Below are 24,917 nucleotides of genomic sequence, written 5' to 3'. Positions count from 1 at the left end.
TTTATATGTAAAGCTGATGGAAAAAAAGTGATGAATTTACTCCTCAGAGTCCGTTACAGTGGGATCACTTTCACTTGAATCAACCAAGTGCATGGAATTACGGGCGATTCGAGAACGCTGCAGAAAGCCATCCATTGAGCCCCAGGGCTTAGGCCCGGTTCACACTAGCGTTCTTTTGTGGATCGGAACCGGAACATATACTGTACAAACGGAACGGATGTGAATGGATCCAATGTTAACCTATGAATCCATTCACATTGGTACGGATACATTCTGGTCCACGGATCTAAAAAATGATGCAGGCCCTAATTTTCCGGACCGTTCTGCCCAGCGGAACGGATCCGGACAAAAATACTGCAGCATTGGGGCAATGGAACGTTTCTTCACACTAGTGAAGAAACGGACCGTTCCACGGGGGATGGGGGCATGTGCCGACGCGAACCTGAGGTGAGGGAGGGTGCAGCAGCCAGGCGGGTGGGTAAGGGAGGGTTTATACATACCAAATCTTCTCTAGTAGCCGGCAGTAGAGGCTTCCGTCTTCTTCCGCGTCATGTGACTAAATGTCATGTGACTAGTCACATGACGCTCTGTGTAGTCACAGCGGAAGAAGAAGCCGGCTACTACTGAAAATGAGGTATGTATTTGCTGAGTGAAAACGGATCCGGATCAACCATTCATCAGATCCGTTTTCACTATGTAAACCGGGCTACGGACTGAGCCATCCGGATCCGATGAAGCGGAGACCGGATCCGCTCACCGGATCCAGAACGCTAATGTGAACCTGGCCTAAGAGAATAGCTTTGTCACTGGGTCAGTGATCATACGATAATAACCCTAACATTTGTATAGCGCTTTTCTCCTGTCGGACTCAAGATTCAAGAGCTGCAGCCACTGGGACGCGCGCAGGAGGCCACCCTGCAGTATTAGGGAGTCTTGCCTTGAACTCCTCACTGAATAGTAAGCAAGGTTACAGAGGCGCCAGTAGTGTAAAATTAGATAAAAAGTTTAAAAATAGGGAGATAGTTGGTGGACTTACCTCCCCAATGTAGATAGAAGATGTTGATTTTTTGTAACCTTGCTTACAATTTGTGTCCACCCCTGGTGGAGGGGATTTGGCCCCTTTTTCCGATCTACAGAGAGCGACTTCTTAAGCCCCATCTACACGATACGATTCGTTTTACGATTCGATTACTATTCTATTTACGATCCGATTAAATCCAACATGTCCGATCGGGATGCGATTCGATTCGATTTGCCATTGTAAAACAATGGCAAATTGAACTGAATCGCATCCCGATCGGACATGTCGGATTTAATCGGATCGTAAATAGAATCGTAATCGAATCGTAAAAAGAATCGTATCGTGTAGATGGGGCTTTAATCCTGAGTGGGGACAGGTCTAATCTCCCCACCTGCCTCTACAGTGGTTGCCTGGCAGGTAACCCAAAGTTGTGAGTATAACTCCTACAACACTACACCTTTATCCTAACTTTCCAGTACATACTGCACAATATCGGGCTCTCTGTGTCTCCCTCCCCTCCTTACTGAACAGGTACTGACCCTAGCCAGGATTCAAACCCTGGTCTCCCACGTCAAAGGCGGAGCCCTTAACCAGCATACTATCCATTAACCAGCATCCTATCCAGCCACTATATACAGCACTGTGAAGAATGGCCGCTTACCTCATGTAGACAGGTGTACTGAACGTGGTACGGGGCCACCTTCTCCTCTCCCTTTATCTCCACACTGATCTGTAAGCGGATCGCACCGGACACAGCAGACTTGTCTGTTCTCTTCTCTAGAAAGGACAAACACAGGAGGACTCATCACATGATCTGTACAAACAGTAACAGAATTCTAAAGAGCATCATGTGACTACCTTACATGGCGCTATAACTCATCTAAAATTATATATATATATAAAATTATGTAGTAACTGAAGTGACATGCTGCGATAAGCATGGGCACATATAGTACTAGTCCCACTAACAACTTGTCTGAACTTTTTCGGTTTTACCGCACTACCAATGTTAAAAACTATTAGTTATCTAAGAAAATGAGGCAGTCAAACAGAAGTAGAAGTATGTCCTGAAAGTAAATAGAGGTCAAAACACTTTTGTATGGCTAAGGAAACCATGCTGATTAAAAAGTTCATCAGGCAATACTCCTGTTTGTTTGGCAGTTGACTGAAGCTGGTTTTACATCAGACTGTCTTGGCTGCTAAAAATAAGCAATTTTATACATTACGTTATTTTTACTAGAGTTCCTCTTTAACAGCGATACAGCAAATCTGCCATGCTATAAAGCTTCTGACTATGGAATATTGCCCCTGTCTCTCCCTGCTGCCCATCCGGCCCTAATACCAGGAAAACAAGAAGACGGCTTGCTACGGTAGTAGGGAACGGAAATTCCTCCACATTCAGACACTTCATACATGAAGCCAAGCAGCACAATCTTTACAGGCTCACAAGAAGAGAGCTCCGACTACTGGCTCCCCTTTAAGCTGCGGTAATAATGTTTCTCCTAATATTTAATTAGTATTTAATATCGGTTCTAGAAAAGAATTTACGAAGCCTAAAGAGCTCATTAGTTGAATTGGAAGTGCGCTGTGACTGTGGCGCCTGACAGGTGCAGAGGATTCTGGGAGTCTGAAGGCAGACGATAGTGCGCTGAGATCCACATGTAACGTCCCTAATGAGAAGATGAAGGGAGAGGAATGGGGGACTAGTTGGTGACAGGGTGACTCAGCCACATGCAGCCGAGTGGGAGGAACTACAAATGGAGACGGGTAGAGCTAGAGTGAAACTCAGTCTGTTTACAGGCACCTGGAAATTATTATTATGTATTTATATAGCACTGCCATCTTCTGCAGCACATTACAGCGTACATAGTCATGTCACTGACTGTCCTGGGAGAAGCTCACAATCTAATCCTACCATATTATTATCAGTCTAATGTCCTACCATATTATTATTATGTATTTATATAGCACTGACATCATCTGCAGCACTTTACAGAGTACATAGTCATGTCACTGACTGTCCTCAGAGGAGCTCACAATACAATCCTACCATAGTCATAGTCTGATGTCCTACCATATTATTATTATTATGTATTTATATAGCACTGCCATCTTCTGCAGCACATTACAGAATACATAGTCATGTCACTGACTGCCCTCAGAGGAGCTCACAATCGAATCCTACCATATTATTATCAGTCTAATGTCCTACCATATTATTATTATGTATTTATATAGCACTGACATCATCTGCAGCACTTTACAGAGTACATAGTCATGTCACTGACTGTCCTCAGAGGAGCTCACAATACAATCCTACCATAGTCATAGTCTGATGTCCTACCATATTATTATTATTATGTATTTATATAGCACTGCCATCTTCTGCAGCACATTACAGAATACATAGTCATGTCACTGACTGCCCTCAGAGGAGCTCACAATCGAATCCTACCATATTATTATCAGTCTAATGTCCTACCATATTATTATTATGTATTTATATAGCACTGACATCATCTGCAGCACTTTACAGAGTACATAGTCATGTCACTGACTGTCCTCAGAGGAGCTCACAATACAATCCTACCATAGTCATAGTCTGATGTCCTACCATATTATTATTATGTATTTATATAGCACTGACATCTCCTGCAGCACGTTACAGCGTACATAGTCAGGTCACTGACTGTCCTCACAATCTAGACCTAAGCCGAACTGGCCCATTCTAGGACATTCTCACCTCCCCCGTGGCCTTGCAGATGGCCTTTACATAATGCCCTACCCCTGTGTCAGATCCATCACTCACCCAGGTTATACCACACGTCCATCTCTCCGCTCAGCGTCCGCACTTCAATAATGGTCTGACCCAGGAAGTCATCGGACTCTCTCTTCAGTCTCTGCTTCACTCGGGACTTGATGTCATCGTCTTCATCCCAGACTCGCACCTTGATCCGATCAGAAGAATTATGGCACTCGCTGCAAGAGAAAACGATAAACTGCATCAAAGCATGGACTTACATGACACTGCAGCCTGGTGCCAGATCACATACATTCACCAGAGGTCAGTCCCAGGGCCGGATTTACCATAAGGCACCTGATGATGGAAAGGCGGCTCACTCCCTTCCCCTTGTGCCTCCTTCCCTATGCAGAGCATAAATGAGGATACTTACCCAGCTCTGCATTCCATTGATGAACTCTCCCTCCATTCAGGGGCACAACTTGCCACTTAGTATTAAGTAGCCAGAGGTACCTTCAGTATTAGGGGCACCTGTAGCTACGTACGCCAGGTAAGGGAAGTAAGGGAGGAGTGACAGCTGGGATCAGCCAGCACACTTAAAGAGAGTCTGAAGCGAGAATAAATCTCGCTTCAGACCTCATAGATAGCAGGGGCATGTGTGCCCCTGCTAAAACGCTGCTATCCCGCGGCTAAACGGGGGTCCCTTCACCCCCAAATCCCCTCGGTGCAGCAGGGGAGCGCTTCCTGGTTGGGGCAGGGCTAACCGCCGCAGCCCTGCCCCACGCGCGTCTGTCAGCGCGTATCTCCGCCTCTCCCCCGCCCCTCTCAGTCTTCCTTCACTGAGAGGGGCGGGGGAGAGGCGGCGATGCGCCGCTGATAGATGCGACTGGAGGCAGGGCTGCAGCCGTTAGCCCTGCCTCCAGGAAGCAATAAATCACAAACACGTCTACGACCAACTATTGCGGGGGTGGGTTTGGGGGTGAAGGGACCCCCGTTTAGCGGCGCGATAGCGGCGGTTTAGCAGGGGCACACGTGCCCCTGCTAACTATGAGCTCTGAAGCGAGATTTATTCTCGCTTCAGAGTCTCTTTAAAGGAATACTATCAATGCCCAAGTGTTCTAAAATTACAATGTACAAATAATGTCTAAGTAGCTGTGTAAACATTTTCCTACTTTTCATGTGAAATATCAGAGGCAAAAGCTGTAATTTATTGAGGGTAGGATTTAGCTATATTGGGACAAATCAATTGCAGAAGGGGTGTCTGCTTCAATGCACAGCCAGAGTTGCATATCAGAGTATTTTTCTCGGAAAGCAAAAACAGTATGAAAAGCTGTGACAAAAGCTGTGAGCTTTCTCTCTCACAGAGTTACACACAGGGTAAACTGATGAAGTGTGAGATGAATTTCCCCTCTCCTCATGGCTCAGTCTGCTGTCAGTTTTGGCGTCAGTAAAATGTGAAAGTATTTTGATAACTGTAAACAAAAAGGTTGCCAGTGAAATGTATACACCAGTACTTAGCAGCACTTCCCAAACAATTCCTATCTCAATTGAAAAAAATATGTAGCGCGATAGTGTTCCTTTAAAGAGGAACTCCAGTGAAAATAATGTAATAAAAAAAAGTGCTTCATTTTTACAATAATTATGTATGAATGATTTAGTCAGTGTTTGCCCGTTGTAAAATCTTTCCTCTCCCCGATTTACATTCTGACATTTACAGGTAATACATGGTGACATTTATACTGCTGGCAGGTGATGTAGCTGCTGCTTGCTGCTTTGGCAATTGGAAACAGCTATAAACAGCTATTTCCCACAATGCAACAAGGTTCACAGACAGGAAACTGCCAGAAGTACCTCGGTACTCAGAGTTTCTTGTGGGAGGGGTTTCACCACAATATCAGTCATACAGTGCCCCCTGATGGTCTGTTTGTGAAAAGGAATAGATTTCTCATGTAAAAGGGGGTATCAGCTACTGATTGGGATAAAGTTCAATTCTTGGTCAGAGTTTTTCTTTAAGGTGTGGTTCGGTGAGGGGTTGTAGGTTCACGGAGGGAGGAGTCTAGGGTACCAGGACATCGGTGCCTATAGGCTCCTATGATGTAAATCCAGGCCTGGTCAGTCCGCTTACACTGCAGCCTGGTGCCAGATCGCGTACATTCGCCAGAGGTCAGTCCAAGCAAGCAGGCCTTGAATGTTTGAATGGTAGCATTACCCACAGCTATTTCACAGTCCAAAGCACTTTTGACCTGGAGAACTGGGATGGTCCGTGAAATGCCTTTTGTGTACAATAAAACTCACAATAACCATTCACACGACTGGTGTGTAACTTCAGGAGAGGTAAGCCAACAATACCGCTCTCAATAGTTTATATTTATTTTATAAAGTTTCTTGGATGTCTTCACAAAATATTTATTTATCCAACTATCTGGTCTTGCCTAGTTTGTGACAACACGGTTTCCTGTCTGTGAGCCTTGTTGCATTGTGGGAAATAACAGCTGTTTCCAACTGTCAACCTTTTAGCTTATCGCATTTTTGGGGGGTTGTAGTTCTAAATAATGACAGTTGGTGCTGTCTTTTTTTTTTCATGTCTAGCAAAGATGATTATGTGTAGGGTAAAACATAATAGGGGAAAGAGCAGTGCCTGCCAGTGGGTCCTCCTCTAAATTAGCCAAGTGATGTTGGTACAGTTTAGAGATAAACGGTGGGCGTTGCCAACGTCACGTGCAGAGATAAGCAACTCCGAATCCGGTTAGTTGCTATCCGGATTTCACCCAGTAAACCTGTGCGTGGTGGGCGGGGGGGGGCGGAGGTCAAGCTTACCTGTCTGACGTTGCTGATGCAGTCCACGTGTCTGACGTACCACGATGCGTTCCATGCGCATCACGTGACTACAAACACTTCCTCCTACAACCCGGAAGGAGGAAGTGTTTGTAGTCACCTGACCGCCGCGTGGAACGCATCGTGGGAGGCACCGAGGGACGGACCGAAGAAGATGTCAGACAGGTAATATTGACCCCCCCCCCCCCCCTGCACAGGTATCTGGGTGAAATCCAGATAGCAACTAACCGGATTCACCCGGATTCGGATTTGAGCATCCCTAGTCACGTGTGCACTATTGAAGCGCTCTTTACTCTTCCACCTTGTAGCTGATCTGGGAACCACCCAGTCTCAAGAGCAGCACCTGGAGCTATCACCTGACTCAATCAACACACAACAAAACATTCCATAGTCCCAGCAGCACAGATTATTTCTCTTTGATCAGTGTGCCCCTTAAAGAGAAACTCCGACCAAGAATTGAACTTTATCCCAATCAGTAGCTGATAACCCCTTTTACATAAGAAATCTATTTATTTTCACAAACAGACCATCAGGGGGCGCTGTATGACTGATATTGTGGTGAAACCCGTCCCACAAAGAAATTCTGAGTACATACTCTTGTCACAGTTTCCTGTCTGTGAACCTTGTTGCATTGTGGGAAATAGCGGTTTACAGCTGTTTCCAACTGCCAAAAAAGAATGCAGCAACTACATCACCTGTCAGCAGTACAAATGTCACCATGTACTAAATGTCAGAATCTAAATCAGGGATTTAAAAGTTTTTACAATGGGCAAACGCTGAGTAAATCATTTATACATAATTATTGTAAAAATGAAGCACTTTTTTTATTATATTATTTTCATTGGAGTTCCTCTTTAAACATAGTTAAAGGACAAATGTAGTGAACGGTACATGGAGGCTGCCCTATTTATTTCCTTTTAAACAATACCAGTTGCCTGGCAGCCCTGCTGATCTATTTGGCTGCAGTGGGGTCTGAATCACACCAGAAACAAGCATGCAGCTAATCTTGTCAGATCTGACAATCTCAGAAACACCTGATCTGCTGCATGCTTGTTTAGGGTCTATGGCTAAAATTATTATAGGCAGAGGATCAACAGCAGGACAGCCAGGCAACTGGTATTGTTCAAAAAGAAATAAATATGGTAGCCTCCGTATACCTCTCACTACAGTTGTCCTTTAAGCAGTGAGTCACAGAGCCAGTGACAGCTGTGAAGAAGACAAAAAATTTGGGATTTTGTTCCTTTTAAAGTGGACCTGAACTCACTCTTGCACAGGACAGAAGGAAAACCGAGAAATGCAACTCGTTTAGCCTGTCTAATCCTCCCTCATCTGTAATTACGGTAATCACAAGTGTAATATGATTTATCAGCTGTGTCAGCTTGCTGCCTCGGCAGAGCAGCCAATATGTAAACACAGGATGTTAACAATAAGCCTGCTTCCATGAAAGCAGGAAGTAGACACACTGCAGATTTATTGTAGGACTTGTATCAGCTGAAACACTGAAATGTTTTTCTGTAAAGGTTATTATGCTGTTGCTCATATTTTAGAGCAGAGAGGAAGTTCTGAGTTCAGGTTCGCTATAAGGAAACTGGACTGTTAAAGAGAACCCGAGGTGGGTTTGAAGAATATTATCTGCATACAGAGGCTGGATCTGCCTATACAGCCCAGCCTCTGTTGCTATCCCAAACCCCCCTAAGGTCCCCCTGCACTCTGCAATCCCTCATAAATCACAGCCACGCTGCTGACAAACAGCTTGTCAGAGCTGGCTGTGTTTATCTCTATAGTGTCAGTCTGCTGCTCTCCCCGCCTCCTGCAGAACTCCTGTCCCCGCATGCCTCCCTTCCCTACCCGCTGATTGGAGGGAAGGGACGGGGACAGGGACTGGAGCTATGCAGGAGGCGGGGGAGCAGCTGAGACTGACACTACCGATGTAAACACAGCCTCACAGCACGGCTGTGATTTATGAGGGATTGCAGAGTGCAGGGGGACCTTAGTGGGGTTTGGGATAGCAACAGAGGCTGGGCTGTATAGGCAGATCCAGCCTCTGTATGCAGATACCATTCTTTAAACCCACCTCGGGTTCTCTTTAAAAAGGGTCAGTGAGATCAGAAAACTTGTAGGTTTAATCAAAAAATTTTTTATTTTTTTTTAAAGAGGACCCACCGCAAAAACAAATAATTTTTTGGAAGGTTCTGAGTGGCATATTTACATATATTGGCGTGGAATCACTTTGGTACGTAACGGGCTGTGATCCAGGCAGCAGCGAGATGATCAGACGCAGTTGTGATCGCAGCGTCCTGGAGGGATTTCACTTCTGAAGCCGCAGGAAACGCACAAGACGCGCATTAAATATGCTAATTAAATTCCCAGCTAACCCATAACAAATCCGCACACCCCGGGTCCTTTCAACTTCACTGCGGAAAATATGACAGACTGAAGGCTCGAGCTTCAAGCACAACAATAACGAAAAGAGCACTACAGCAAACACTGACATTCTAACAGGCCCTATGGTCAATTATGTAATAGCAGCAAAATGGTGTCCTTAATACACCCTGCTCAAAAAAAAAACAATTAATACACTGAGAAATGCCGCATTTAAATATATGACAGAATCTAATCCATCAGCAGAGACAGGGCTCCCCCTCTCCACTTAAAGTGGACCAAAATAAAAAATACAAGATTTCAGAAATAAAATCTATTTTCTAACTTATAATAATAAATAGCAGCCTTTTTTCAGCTGCACGATGACAAATATAAAATATTTATACATTTATTAGAGGAACCTCTCCCTTCCTTTCATATTGCCGGGACAGAATCCAGCAGACTGGTGGAGGAGATAAAAAACAAAACACAGGCTGCTACTGATGATGTCACAGGGGAGGTGATCTCAGCTTGTGTGAGATTTCACGTAGATTATGCCCCATGACGGAGGGCAGCTGATGACAAACACACCCATGATCTAAAACAAAGTATAACCCTAGTTGTGGAAAGAGAAGGGTGAAAAGCATGCACTGAAATGCTCCTATACTGGAAGGAGTGTGTATTTATCTTTGTATGTGTCAGAGTGGTGCAACTAAATATTTTTGAATTAAAAAAAATATTTGGTTTAGGTCCGCTTTAATGAGAACCTGAAGTGGGAGGGATAGGGAGGCTGCCATATGTATTTCCTTTTGAACAATACCACTTGCCTGGCAGTCCTGTTGATCGTTTTGGCTGCAGTAGTGTCTGAATAACACCAGAAACCAGCATGAAGCTAATCCAGTCAGACTTCAGTCAGAAACACCTAATCTGCTGCATGCTTATTCAGGGTCTATGGCTAATCGTATTGGAGGCAGAGGATCAGCAGGACAGCCTGGGAACTGGCATTGTTTTAATAGGAAATAAATATGGCAGCCTCCATATCCCTCGTGCTTCAGGTGTCCTTTAGGCCCCTTTTACACTAGGCCTGTTTCACTACATTGTGTTCTTTCTGCACGCAGGGTAACACACCAGCAATAATAGTGTATGGGGCCTAGCACACTTACAACAGTGCGTCGTGTTACGCCGGAAGTACCCGATTCGCTGCTGAGCCACAGTGCTTTATCCTTGGACTTCTCCGGTGGAACAGCGCAAGTAATGTAAGTCGATGGGTGACACATATTGTATATTCCTGCGTATAAGACTACTTTTTAACCCTTGAAAATCTTCTGAAAAGTCGGGGGTCGTCTTATACGCCGGGTGTCGCTGATGTCGGGTGATACGCCCTATCCTGTTACCGCCTCTAAGATCTCCCTGCTAAGGGAGCGCAATCTATCCTTCCATACCGCTCTTATAAACAGGTAGACAAGGAGAGCTGACCAATCTGCTTAAGGAGAGTTGACCAATGCAACAAGTCAATTGACTATATACTGATAAATATATATATATATATTGGGTAACGCATACAGTACAGCACCAGTATCTGTTCATACACAGCACCAGTATATGATTTTTAATTTGGTGTGTGTTGGAAGAGGGGTAGTCTTATATGGCGAGTATATCCCAAACTTTATATTTTAACTGGAAAAGTTGGGGGGTCGTCTTATACGCCCAGTCGTCCTATACGCCGGAATATACGGGTACATAAAACACTGCGTTTGTGGTGCGGCGTTCATACGTGGAACAACGCAATTACGATGGGGAACCCGGGAATCCCGGTGACTTACTTCCTGTCCAGCAGGCAGAGCAGGGACAAGGTCCTCCAGCACCTAAGGCTGAGACACCAAAGTGCGCCCCTCCATCCCTGCCACCCCAGCCATCACACACTGATTGCTATTAGACTAAGAGGCGCCACAGGGCCCACAACCTCCCCAATACCTTAATATCTAGTTATCTGGCTTGCAGTCACTGCTATGTATCCCCTTTTCTTATTTCTTTCTGCTTCATACACAATTAGGAATGACAGCTGAATGAATTCTGTGCCCCCTTTCTACACTGCGCCCCTTCCTCCAGCCGCCCCTTGGGGCTATCTCCAGCCCCCTCCAGCCTGATCGCCCCGATCAGGCTGGAGGGGGCTGGAGGAAGCCCCAAGTATGTATACTTTAATGCTGTGGCACCATCTCAGGTTCCCTTTAAGATAGTGCTGTATGTAATGGGAAACAGTACAAACACTCATGCTTCACTTTTTTTTTAGCAATCTTCGCTATCGTTTCCAATGACTCAAGTGAAGGCTAAAAACTTTCCCCACCTGATCACAGAACATCTAAAAAATTTTTTTTAAAAATCTGATTTTCAGATCGACCTTGTCAATCTGATTGGATTGGTTAGGAGATTTTTGTCCGTTAGTGGTCCCAAACGCTACTTTCCAATCATTCATACAAATAATCATTCGTAAACGATCGTTTAACGAATTGTATAGTTAGTGGCCACCTTAACTGCAGGTTCCATTTAGTCAGACACTACTGGCAAGTTCTTCTTTCAGTACACCACAACCCATCACTCCTCGTACTTTGAAATAACCGATTGGTACCCGCTCCCTGCAAACCTTTACATTTTGTTGCTGAGCAACAAGAATAACTGTGCAGGTGCGAACAAACAGGTATGACATTCCAGAGAGACATACCATGTATACGTCCCATTAACCATCTTCAACTTATCATTACTGACACTGAACCGTTCATTAAATACAAGAGCGACAACGACTTCCCAATAAAGTTTCAATTCATGGCAATGCCCGGGAAACATGTACCTCCCCCCTCCCCCCGCCAGCGTGATCTGAGGGTACGAAAGAAGAGACTTCGCTGGAGAGTACTTTAAATTAATATTCTGAGCTTTGCAGAACATTAAAGATCAAGTGGAATGCTGAAGTGTCATTTGGGAAATGATGACAGCTTTTAAGAGGAGCCGTGTTCCTGAAGGACTTTTTGATAGGATGCGAGATCTGACTACAGAAATTGACAATGTACAGATCCCCTACATCTGGAAAGCAATCCCTACTGGTGACTGATGACCACCACTGACTATGCCTAACACTAAACTCTATAGCCGACTCATGACCAGCACTGAGCAAAGCTACGCTCTGCTGCCGACTGATGACCACCCCAGACCAACATCCTCTGCAAGCTGATGACCACCTCAGACCAACATCCCCTGCAAGCTGATGACCACCTCAGACCAACATCCCCTGCAAGCTGATGACCACATCAGACCAACATCCTCTGCAAGCTGATGACCACATCAGACCAACATCCCCTGCAAGCTGATGACCACCCCAGACCAACATCCCCTGCAAGCTGATGATCATTATCCACTCTACTGACTGGTGACCACCTCAGACCAACACTTCCAGCAAGCTGATGATCATCTCCGACTCTACTCTGGACTAATGGCCACCTCAGACCAACACTTCCTGCAAGCTGATGACCATCACCGACTCTACTCCTGAGTGGTGGCAACCTCAGACCAACACTTCCTGCAAGCTGATGTCCACCTCAGACCAACATCCCCTGCAAACTGATGGCAATTGCCAACTCTACTCCAGACTGGTGGCAACCTTAGTTAGACCAACACTTCCTGCAAGCTGATGACCATCACCGACTCTACTCCGGACTAATGGCCACCACAGACCAAAACTTCCTGCAAGCTGATGACCATTACCAACTCTACTCCTGCCTGATGGCCACCTCAGACCAACACTTCCGGAAAGCTGATGACCATTACCAACTCTACTCCTGACTGATAGCCACCTCAGACCAACATCCCCTGCAAACTGATGACAATTGCCAACTCTATTCCAGACTGGTGGCAACCTTAGACCAACACTTCCTGCAAGCTGATGACCATCACCGACTCTACTCCGGACTAATGGCCACCTCAGACCAAAACTTCCTGCAAGCTTATGACCATTACCAACTCTACTCCTGACTGATGGCCACCTCAGACCAACACTTCCTGCAACCTGATGACAATCACCAACTCTACTCCTGCCTGATGGCCACCTCAGACCAACACTTCCTGAAAGCTGATGACCATTACCAACTCTACTCCTGACTGATGGCCACCTCAGACCAACACTTCCTGCAAGCTGATGACCACCACCAACTTCACTCCTGACTGATGACCACCTCAGACCAACGTCCCCTGCAAGCTGATGACCATCACTAACTACTCCTGACTGGTGGCCACCTCAGACCAACACTTCCTGCAACCTGATGACTATCGCCAACTCTACTCCAGACTAATGGCCACCTCAGACCAACACTTCCTGCAACCTGATGACTATCGCCAACTCTACTCCAGACTAATGGCCACCTCAGACCAACACTTCCTGCAAGCTGATGACTACCGCCAACTCTACTCCAGACTAATGGCCACCTCAGACCAACACTTCCTGCAAGCTGATGACCACCACCAACTTCACTCCTGACTGATGACCACCTCAGACCACTACTGCAAGCTGATGACCATTTTCAACTCTACTCCTGACTGATGGCCACCTCAGACCAACACTTCCTGCAAGCTGATGACTATCATCAACTCTACTCCTGACTGATGGCCACCTCAGACCAACACTTCCTGCAAGCTGATGACCATTACCAACTCTACTCCTGACTGATGGCCACCTCAGACCAACACTTCCTGCAAGCTGATGACCATTACCAACTCTACTCCTGACCAATGGCCACCTCAGTCAGTTCCTGATTCTGAGAAACCCCATCCTCACAAGTTTGCTTCAGGCTCCAAAAAGTCTAGACCTGTTTGTATGATAAAAACCTGCCCTATTTGTATGATCGGGTCAGGAGTTTGAATGTGATCCTTTGAGTAATTGGCAGAGAGAAGCCGCATCAGAGGAGTGTGAGAAATGTTACATGAGATAGACACCAGAGATCAGTAGGCAGTGGTCTGTTCTTTGGTAGGCCGTTGAGTAGGGTGTCACAGTAATTTAGATGGGAAATGATTGGGGAATTCACAACCATTTACTAGCCTCTTATGTTCGTAAGACTCAAATTCAGGAAACATTTTTGAGATGGAAATAGCAGGAGGTAGTTCATGCGGTAATACATGGCATAAATGAGAGCTCAGAGTCCAGAGTTACCCCCAGGCAGCAAGCATTAGGATCTGAAGTGACTGGAAGGTTTTCTACGTTTATGGTAACTACAAGTAGGGGAGCAAAGAGAGGTCATGCAAATGGCACAATGGATTTTATTCATATGATATGATTGTAGTGATGATAAATGTTCTTTACCACAGGTGTCAAACTCAAGGCCCACGGGTCGAATGTTGCCATTTTATGTGGGTCTCCAGAGCTTCGAATGTGCAGTATTGTAAGCAGTAAAATAACAGCAGCATACTGCTGTCCCCATCTAGAGGATGACAGTGTTTCTGGTTAAAGCATTGTCAGTTTATGGCCAGGAGCAGCACCAACCCACAGGACCCCTCCTTAGATACAGCGCCCACATGCCAGTGGATAGTAAAACATGCACACCTACACACCTTTACTCCCTGACACCATCTCCCTACATAGCAGAGTAGCACAGCAGAACAGTGCATTATTTACCCGCTTCAGCATTGCGTCATGTCTCTTCTCTTCTCCCCAGTAGCTGTACGCTCTGTGCTTCCACACCTCCAGCTTCTGATCACGTGATATGCGTTCAGAGACAGAGATAAGCAGCGAAGAGCGTGCGGCTGTCAGGAAGATTAGATGGGACCTCAAGCACCACTGGAGCAGGTAACTATTAAACTGCTATGTTGGTGTGTGTGTGGGTGTGTGTGTGTGAGGTGTGTGGTGTGTGTGTGTGTGCGCGCGTGTATGGTGTGTGTGTGTGTGCGCGTGTATGGTGTGTGTGTGTGTGTGTGTGTGTGTGTGTGTGTGTGTGTGTGGTGTGTGTCCTCCCACGGTCACTGTAGTGACGCAGCTTAATTTGAGACAGTTCAATCAATGTTAAATCTTAACAACTTGGCCTGCTACTTAGACTTTGTTGATTTTTATATTTTGGCCTTTGTTTTATATTTGGCCCCTTACGTGATCGAGTGTGACACCCCTGTCTACACAGTAGCTTTTTGACTAAGCGGAGTAACTCTTTATATAGAGAGAGTTATTTATTTTAATGACAGTATTTGGCAAGAATGCCACTTCCAGTGTTCTAGTCTGAACATAATATTGAGAATAATTAGGCTACGAAGTAGACCTTTCAATTATCGGCAAGTAATTTGGGCATCTGGAGGAGATGGCGGAGGATGAAAGCGTGATCAATACCAGTGCCTCTGGGGCTTGTACGGAGAGGGGCCGCCTGATGAAAGGTTAATGGAGTGAGCGGCAGGAAAGATTAGCTGCACAGCGCCTCTCCCAGCATGCCGGCCAGCCTGACACTAATGCAAGCCCAGCACAGCCCAGGATAGGAGGCGGGGAGAGATTAGATACACAGCGCCTCTCCCAGCATGCCTCTGTGCATCTCCACACACACTGGCCAGCCTGACACTAATGCAAGCCCAGCACAGCCCAGGATAGGAGGCGGAGAGAGATTAGATACACAGCGCCTCTCCCAGCATGCCTCTGTACATCTCCACACACATTGGCCAGCCTGACACTAATGCAAGCCCAGGATAGGAGGCGGAGAGAGATTAGATACACAGCGCCTCTCCCAGCATGCCTCTGTGCATTTCCACACACACCGGCCAGCCTGACACTAATGCAAGCCCAGCACAGCCCAGGATAGGAGGCAGGGAGAGATTAGATACACAGCGCCTCTCCCAGCATGCCTCTGTGCATCTCCACACACACCGGCCAGCCTGACACTAATGCAAGCCCGGCACAGCCCAGGATAGGAGGCGGGAGAGATTAGATACACAGCGCCTCTCCCAGCATGCCTCTGTACATCTCCACACACACCGGCCAGCCTGACACTAATGCAAGCCCAGGATAGGAGGCAGAGAGAGATTAGATACACAGCGCCTCTCCCAGCATGCCTCTGTGCATCTCCACACACACCGGCCAGCCTGACACTAATGCAAGCCCGTCACAGCCCAGGATAGGAGGCGGGAGAGATTAGATACACAGCGCCTCTCCCAGCATGCCTCTGTACATCTCCACACACATTGGCCAGCCTGACACTAATGCAAGCCCAGGATAGGAGGCGGAGAGAGATTAGATACACAGCGCCTCTCCCAGCATGCCTCTGTGCATCTCCGCACACACCGGCCAGCCTGACACTAATGCAAGCCCAGCACAGCCCAGGATAGGAGGCGGGGAGAGATTAGATACACAGCGCCTCTCCCAGCATGCCTCTGTGCATCTCCGCACACACCGGCCAGCCTGACACTAATGCAAGCCCAGCACAGCCCAGGATAGGAGGCAGGGAGAGATTAGATACACAGCGCCTCTCCCAGCATGCCTCTGTGCATCTCCACACACACCGGCCAGCCTGACACTAATGCAAGCCCGGCACAGCCCAGGATAGGAGGCGGGGAGAGATTAGATACACAGCGCCTCTCCCAGCATGCCCCTGTACATCTCCACACACACCGGCCAGCCTGACACTAATGCAAGCCCGGCACAGCCCAGGATAGGAGGCGGGGAGAGATTAGATACACAGCGCCTCTCCCAGCATGCCTCTGTGCATCTTCACACACACCGGCCAGCCTGACACTAATGCAAGCCCAGGATAGGAGGCGGGGAGGGATTAGATACACAGCGCCTCTCCCAGCATGCCTCTGTACATCTCCACACACACCGGCCAGCCTGACACTAATGCAAACCCAGCACAGCCCAGGATAGGAGGCGGGGAGAGATTAGATACACAGCGCCTCTCCCAGCATGCCTCTGTGCATTTCCACACACACCGGCCAGCCTGACACTAATGCAAGCCCAGCACAGCCCAGGATAGGAGGCGGGAGAGATTAGATACACAGCGCCTCTCCCAGCACACCTCTGTGCATCTCCACACACACCGGCCAGCCTGACACTAATGCAAGCCCAGGATAGGAGGCGGGGAGAGATTAGATACACAGCGCCTCTCCCAGCATGCCTCTCTGCATCTCCACACACACCTGCCAGCCTGACACTAATGCAAGCCCGGCACAGCCCAGGATAGGAGGCGGGAGAGATTAGATACACAGCGCCTCTCCCAGCATGCCTCTGTGCATTTCCACACACACCGGCCAGCCTGACACTAATGCAAGCCCAGCACAGCCCAGGATAGGAGGCGGGAGAGATTAGATACACAGCGCCTCTCCCAGCATGCCTCTGTACATCTCCACACACACCGGCCAGCCTGACACTAATGCAAGCCCGGCACAGCCCAGGATAGGAGGCGGGGAGAGATTAGATACACAGCGCCTCTCCCAGCATGCCTCTGTGCATCTCCGCACACACCGGCCAGCCTGACACTAATGCAAGCCCAGGATAGGAGGCGGAGAGAGATTAGATACACAGCGCCTCTCCCAGCATGCCTCTGTACATCTCCACACACACCGGCCAGCCTGACACTAATGCAAACCCAGCACAGCCCAGGATAGGAGGCGGGGAGAGATTAGATACACAGCGCCTCTCCCAGCATGCCTCTGTACATCTCCACACACACCGGCCAGCCTGACACTAATGCAAGCCCGGCACAGCCCAGGATAGGAGGCGGGGAGAGATTAGATACACAGCGCCTCTCCCAGCATGCCTCTGTGCATCTCCACACACACCGGCCAGCCTGACACTAATGCAAGCCCAGCACAGCCCAGGATAGGAGGCGGGGAGAGATTAGATACACAGCGCCTCTCCCAGCATGCCTCTGTACATCTCCACACACACATTGGCCAGCCTGACACTAATGCAAGCCCAGGATAGGAGGCGGAGAGAGATTAGATACACAGCGCCTGTCCCAGCATGCCTCTGTGCATCTCCACACACACCGGCCAGCCTGACACTAATGCAAGCCCAGCACAGCCCAGGATAGGAGGCAGGGAGAGATTAGATACACAGCGCCTCTCCCAGCATGCCTCTGTGCATCTCCACACACACCGGCCAGCCTGACACTAATGCAAGCCCGGCACAGCCCAGGATAGGAGGCGGGAGAGATTAGATACACAGCGCCTCTCCCAGCATGCCTCTGTACATCTCCACACACACCGGCCAGCCTGACACTAATGCAAGCCCAGGATAGGAGGCAGAGAGAGATTAGATACACAGCGCCTCTCCCAGCATGCCTCTGTGCATCTCCACACACACCGGCCAGCCTGACACTAATGCAAGCCCGTCACAGCCCAGGATAGGAGGCGGGAGAGATTAGATACACAGCGCCTCTCCCAGCATGCCTCTGTACATCTCCGCACACACCGGCCAGCCTGACACTAATGCAAGCCCAGCACAGCCCAGGATAGGAGGCGGGGAGAGATTAGATACACAGCGCCTCTCCCAGCATGCCTCTGTGCATCTCCGCACACACCGGCCAGCCTGACACTAATGCAAGCCCAGGATAGGAGGCGGAGAGAGATTAGATACACAGCGCCTCTCCCAGCATGCCTCTGTGCATCTCCGCACACACCGGCCAGCCTGACACTAATGCAAGCCCAGGATAGGAGGCGGAGAGAGATTAGATACACAGCGCCTCTCCCAGCATGCCTCTGTACATCTCCACACACACCGGCCAGCCTGACACTAATGCAAACCCAGCACAGCCCAGGATAGGAGGCGGGGAGAGATTAGATACACAGCGCCTCTCCCAGCATGCCTCTGTGCATCTCCACACACACCGGCCAGCCTGACACTAATGCAAGCCCAGCACAGCCCAGGATAGGAGGCAGGGAGAGATTAGATACACAGCGCCTCTCCCAGCATGCCTCTGTGCATCTCCACACACACCGGCCAGCCTGACACTAATGCAAGCCCGGCACAGCCCAGGATAGGAGGCGGGAGAGATTAGATACACAGCGCCTCTCCCAGCATGCCCCTGTACATCTCCACACACACCGGCCAGCCTGACACTAATGCAAGCCCGGCACAGCCCAGGATAGGAGGCGGGGAGAGATTAGATACACAGCGCCTCTCCCAGCACACCTCTGTGCATCTCCACACACACCGGCCAGCCTGACACTAATGCAAGCCCAGGATAGGAGGCGGAGAGAGATTAGATACACAGCGCCTCTCCCAGCATGCCTCTCTGCATCTCCACACACACCTGCCAGCCTGACACTAATGCAAGCCCGGCACAGCCCAGGATAGGAGGCGGGAGAGATTAGATACACAGCGCCTCTCCCAGCATGCCTCTGTGCATTTCCACACACACCGGCCAGCCTGACACTAATGCAAGCCCAGCACAGCCCAGGATAGGAGGCGGGAGAGATTAGATACACAGCGCCTCTCCCAGCATGCCTCTGTACATCTCCACACACACCGGCCAGCCTGACACTAATGCAAGCCCGGTACAGCCCAGGATAGGAGGCGGGGAGAGATTAGATACACAGCGCCTCTCCCAGCATGCCTCTGTGCATCTCCGCACACACCGGCCAGCCTGACACTAATGCAAGCCCAGGATAGGAGGCGGAGAGAGATTAGATACACAGCGCCTCTCCCAGCATGCCTCTGTACATCTCCACACACACCGGCCAGCCTGACACTAATGCAAACCCAGCACAGCCCAGGATAGGAGGCGGGGAGAGATTAGATACACAGCGCCTCTCCCAGCATGCCTCTGTACATCTCCACACACACCGGCCAGCCTGACACTAATGCAAGCCCAGCACAGCCCAGGATAGGAGGCGGGGAGAGATTAGATACACAGCGCCTCTCCCAGCATGCCTCTGTGCATCTTCACACACACCGGCCAGCCTGACACTAATGCAAGCCCAGGATAGGAGGCAGGGAGAGATTAGATGCACAGCGTCTCTCCCAGCATGCCTCTGGGTTTCCACACACATCGGCCAGCCTGAAACTAATGCAAGCCTAGCACAGCCCAGGATAGAGGGCAGGGAGAGATTAGATACACAGCGCCTCTCCCAGCATGCCTCTGTACATCTCCACACACACCGGCCAGCCTGACACTAATGCAAGCCCAGCACAGCCCAGGATAGGAGGCGGGGAGAGATTAGATACACAGCGCCTCTCCCAGCATGCCTCTGTACATCTCCACACACACCGGCCAGCCTGACACTAATGCAAGCCCAGCACAGCCCAGGATAGGAGGCGGGGAGAGATTAGATACACAGCGCCTCTCCCAGCATGCCTCTGTGCATCTCCGCACACACCGGCCAGCCTGACACTAATGCAAGCCCAGGATAGGAGGCGGAGAGAGATTAGATACACAGCGCCTCTCCCAGCATGCCTCTGTACATCTCCACACACACCGGCCAGCCTGACACTAATGCAAGCCCAGCACAGCCCAGGATAGGAGGCGGGAGAGATTAGATACACAGCGCCTCTCCCAGCATGCCTCTGTACATCTCCACACACACCGGCCAGCCTGACACTAATGCAAGCCCGGCACAGCCCAGGATAGGAGGCGGGGAGAGATTAGATACACAGCGCCTCTCCCAGCATGCCTCTGTGCATCTCCGCACACACCGGCCAGCCTGACACTAATGCAAGCCCAGGATAGGAGGCGGAGAGAGATTAGATACACAGCGCCTCTCCCAGCATGCCTCTGTACATCTCCACACACACCGGCCAGCCTGACACTAATGCAAACCCAGCACAGCCCAGGATAGGAGGCGGGGAGAGATTAGATACACAGCGCCTCTCCCAGCATGCCTCTGTGCATCTCCGCACACACCGGCCAGCCTGACACTAATGCAAGCCCAGGATAGGAGGCGGAGAGAGATTAGATACACAGCGCCTCTCCCAGCATGCCTCTGTACATCTCCACACACACCGGCCAGCCTGACACTAATGCAAACCCAGCACAGCCCAGGATAGGAGGCGGGGAGAGATTAGATACACAGCGCCTCTCCCAGCATGCCTCTGTACATGTCCACACACATCGGCCAGCCTGACACTAATGCAAGCCCAGCACAGCCCAGGATAGGAGGCGGGGAGAGATTAGATACACAGCGCCTCTCCCAGCATGCCTCTGTACATCTCCACACACACCGGCCAGCCTGACACTAATGCAAGCCCAGGATAGGAGGCGGAGAGAGATTAGATACACAGCGCCTCTCCCAGCATGCCACTGTGCATCTCCACACACATTGGCCAGCCTGACACTAATGCAAGCCCATGATAGGAGGCGGAGAGAGATTAGATACACAGCGCCTCTCCCAGCATGCCTCTGTGCATCTTCACACACACTGGCCAGCCTGACACTAATGCAAGCCCGGCACAGCCCAGGATAGGAGGCGGGAGAGATTAGATACACAGCGCCTCTCCCAGCATGCCTCTGTGCATTTCCACACACACCGGCCAGCCTGACACTAATGCAAGCCCAGCACAGCCCAGGATAGGAGGCGGGAGAGATTAGATACACAGCGCCTCTCCCAGCACACCTCTGTGCATCTCCACACACACCGGCCAGCCTGACACTAATGCAAGCCCAGGATAGGAGGCGGGGAGAGATTAGATACACAGCGCCTCTCCCAGCATGCCTCTCTGCATCTCCACACACACCTGCCAGCCTGACACTAATGCAAGCCCAGGATAGGAGCCGGAGAGAGATTAGATACACAGCGCCTCTCCCAGCATGCCTCTGTACATCTCCACACACACCGGCCAGCCTGACACTAATGCAAACCCAGCACAGCCCAGGATAGGAGGCGGGGAGAGATTAGATACACAGCGCCTCTCCCAGCATGCCTCTGTACATCTCCACACACACCGGCCAGCCTGACACTAATGCAAGCCCAGGATAGGAGGCGGAGAGAGATTAGATACACAGCGCCTCTCCCAGCATGCCTCTGTACATCTCCACACACACCGGCCAGCCTGACACTAATGCAAACCCAGCACAGCCCAGGATAGGAGGCGGGGAGAGATTAGATACACAGCGCCTCTCCCAGCATGCCTCTGTGCATCTCCGCACACATCGGCTAGCCTGACACTAATGCAAGCCCAGCACAGCCCAGGATAGGGGGCAGGGAGAGATTAGATACACGGCGCCTCTCCCAGCATGCCTCTGTGCATCTTCACACACTGGCCAGCCTGACACTAATGCAAGCCCAGCACAGCCCAGGATAGGAGGCGGAGAGTGAGATTAGATACACAGCGCCTCTCCCAGCATGCCTCTGTGCATCTCCACACACACCGGCCAGCCTGACACTAATGCAAGCCCAGCACAGCCCAGGATAGGAGGCGGGAGAGATTAGATACACAGCGCCTCTCCCAGCATGCCTCTGTGCATCTCCACACACACCTGCCAGCCTGACACTAATGCCAGCCCGGCACAGCCCAGGATAGGAGGCATCGAGGCGGAGAGAGAAACTAATTCCCAGCACTACAGAGGTGCTAATAGGGACCCGGGTGTCAGGGAGATGGAATCGGCACACGGTGACCTGTTTACTGCATTAAACTAGATAGAATGGTGCAATCACAGAGCTCCCACTGCAAAGGCCCAGCATCCAGCCAGGAACACAAGTAGTGTGGCGGAGACTTGTTCCAACTGAAAAGGAACCTGAAGAGAGAGGGATATGGATGCTGCCATATTTATTTCCTTTTTAAGCATAACCAGTTGCCTGGCTGTCCTACTGTTCTTTGGCTGCAGTAGTATCTGAATCACACACCTGAAAGAAGCATGCAGCAAATGCAGTCAGACTTCAGTCAAATATCTGATCGGCATGCTTGTTCAGGGTCTATGGGTAAAAGTACAGTATTAAAAGCAGAGGATCAGCAGGACTGCCAGACAACTGGTATTTTTTAAAAGGAAATAAATATGGCAGCCTCCATACCCCCTCACTACAGGTGTGCTTTAAAGAAAATCTCCAGGGGAGTGGCATGGTGGTGTAGTTAGTAAAACTGTAGTCTCGTTGACCCATCTACATGGAGCATGTATGTTCTACTGGTGTATGTGTAAGTTTCCTCCCACATGCCAAAAACATGGTAATTGGTCCCCAATTTAAAAAACAAGGAATTGATTGTGGGCTCCTCTGAGGACAGTCAGTGACATGACTATGTACTCTGTACAGTGCTGCAGAAGATGTCAGTGCTATATAAATACATAAAAATAATATGGTAGGACATTAGACTAGGACTATGGTAGGGATTAGATTGTGGCCTCCTCTGAGGACAGTCAGTGACATGGCTCTGTACTCTGTAATGTGCTGCAGAAGATGTCAGTGCTATATAAATATTTAATAATAATATGGTAGGACAGACTAGCACTATGGTAGGATTAGATTGTGAGCTCCTCTGAGGACAGTCAGTGACATGACTATGTACTCTGTAACGTGCTGCAGAAGATGTCAGTGCTACATAAATACATGATAATAATATGGTAGGACATTAGACTATGACTATGATGGGTATTAGATTGTGAGCTCCTATGAGGACAGTCAGTGACAGGACTATGTACTCTGTAATGTGCTGCAGAAGATGTCAGTGCTTTATAAATACATGATAATAATATGGTAGGACATTACACTAGGACTATGGTAGGGATTAGATTGTGAACTCCTCTGAGGACAGTCAGTGACATGGCTCTGTACTCTGTAATGTGCTGCAGAAGATGCCAGTGCTATATAAGTATTATCCTGGTAAGTGATTTTAATATAGTGGCCAAACTAGGAAAGTACAAGATTGTCATGGAAATGATAAATATTTATCATTTGGGGAAAAAAAAAGAAAAGGCAAAAAAAGATGCATAGGCATTAGACGTATCCAATCATATTGTTCGATTTGCCGTGAATATTAGACCCCGGAAGAAACAACATGAGGGTCTGCTGAGACTTACAGTCCCCCCCCCCCCTCTCACTGAGTCTGCCAAGAGCGGCGTGTTGCCGAACACCAGACGTCAGCGATCAGCCAGTGCACAGAAGTAACTGACTCCGCAGTGAAGAGAGTATGAACGCCCCACACGACAGACATATTATCATATAACATTATTTAGCCACACAGAAGGACTAATTCCAGTTCGTTTCCCCTGCACTCTACAATTTCACAATGAATCATTAGCTCTTTAATGTCACTCTAATAATAGCACGTGTGAACGCAGCACAATGGAAAATTACAGCTGATCAAGGGAGCGCTGACATCCGCGGCACTCAACGGGCAAATGGAACGCCGCCGGCAGCCATCCTACAGCATCATCTGCGCAAGGAAACGCTCGCACCGCCCTCCTACTCTGCGGGAGACAAACAGGCCCTGCTTATTCCAGTGTATGGAAGGTGGAGAAAAACAACAACTGTCATCACTGGTCCCTAAGTGCACGATAATAAAAAGCGACTGATGATGCTGAGCAACAGCTCATTGCATCCTTCACTTCTTTTACATATTGTGCCAGAAGTCACTCAAGTGTGAGATGGAAAAGATTGAGCCTTGCACATGGGTGTCCGTACGTTGGGCAAATTGCACGCCTGCCACCCCCCCCCCGCCAGCTGCCCTCCCCTGGCCACCCCCCGCTGCCTAGTGACAGCAGGCAGCCCAGCGTCAGACCTACGATCAGTGAGTGCAGGCGGTAGGATCTCGCAGACACCGCACTGATATGCGGAAGGGACATCACTTCCGCATATGCATCGCGGTGTCCAAGGAGTACTGTGCGTCTGCTCTAACTAGTCGCTGGCTGATTCTAAGGTCTGACGCTGGGCTGCTGCTGTCACTACAGCGAGTGGGGTGACCCTCTCACCTACACTGTGGGCTCCTGTAGCTACTTAAACTGGGGAGCACATACTACTATGTAAACTGGGGGCACCTGTCCCTACCTAAACTGGGGGTCCCTATCACTACAAACACTCGGGGGC

At 49.3% G+C, this 24,917-nt stretch overlaps 1 protein-coding gene across 15 annotated transcripts in view; it reads right to left on the bottom strand.

Moving 5' to 3' along the window:
- UNC13B (unc-13 homolog B) overlaps positions 1-24,917 on the bottom strand; it is a 540,439-nt gene that overhangs the window by 113,280 nt on the left and 402,242 nt on the right. For all 15 annotated transcript variants that reach the window (XM_068252311.1, XM_068252316.1, XM_068252301.1 and 12 more), the window contains 2 exons: positions 3,831-4,000; positions 1,683-1,798 (listed from right to left, as the gene is read on the bottom strand). In XM_068252311.1, coding sequence (XP_068108412.1) covers positions 1,683-1,798; positions 3,831-4,000 — 286 coding nt within the window. The remainder of the gene's footprint in view (positions 1-1,682; positions 1,799-3,830; positions 4,001-24,917) is intronic.

The sequence above is a fragment of the Hyperolius riggenbachi genome, chromosome 1 (genome assembly GCF_040937935.1).
Source record: "Hyperolius riggenbachi isolate aHypRig1 chromosome 1, aHypRig1.pri, whole genome shotgun sequence".
In the NCBI taxonomy this organism is placed as follows: Eukaryota; Metazoa; Chordata; class Amphibia; order Anura; family Hyperoliidae; genus Hyperolius; species Hyperolius riggenbachi.
Note: the sequence above shows the minus strand (reverse complement) of the source record. Positions and strands in the feature narration are given on the sequence as shown.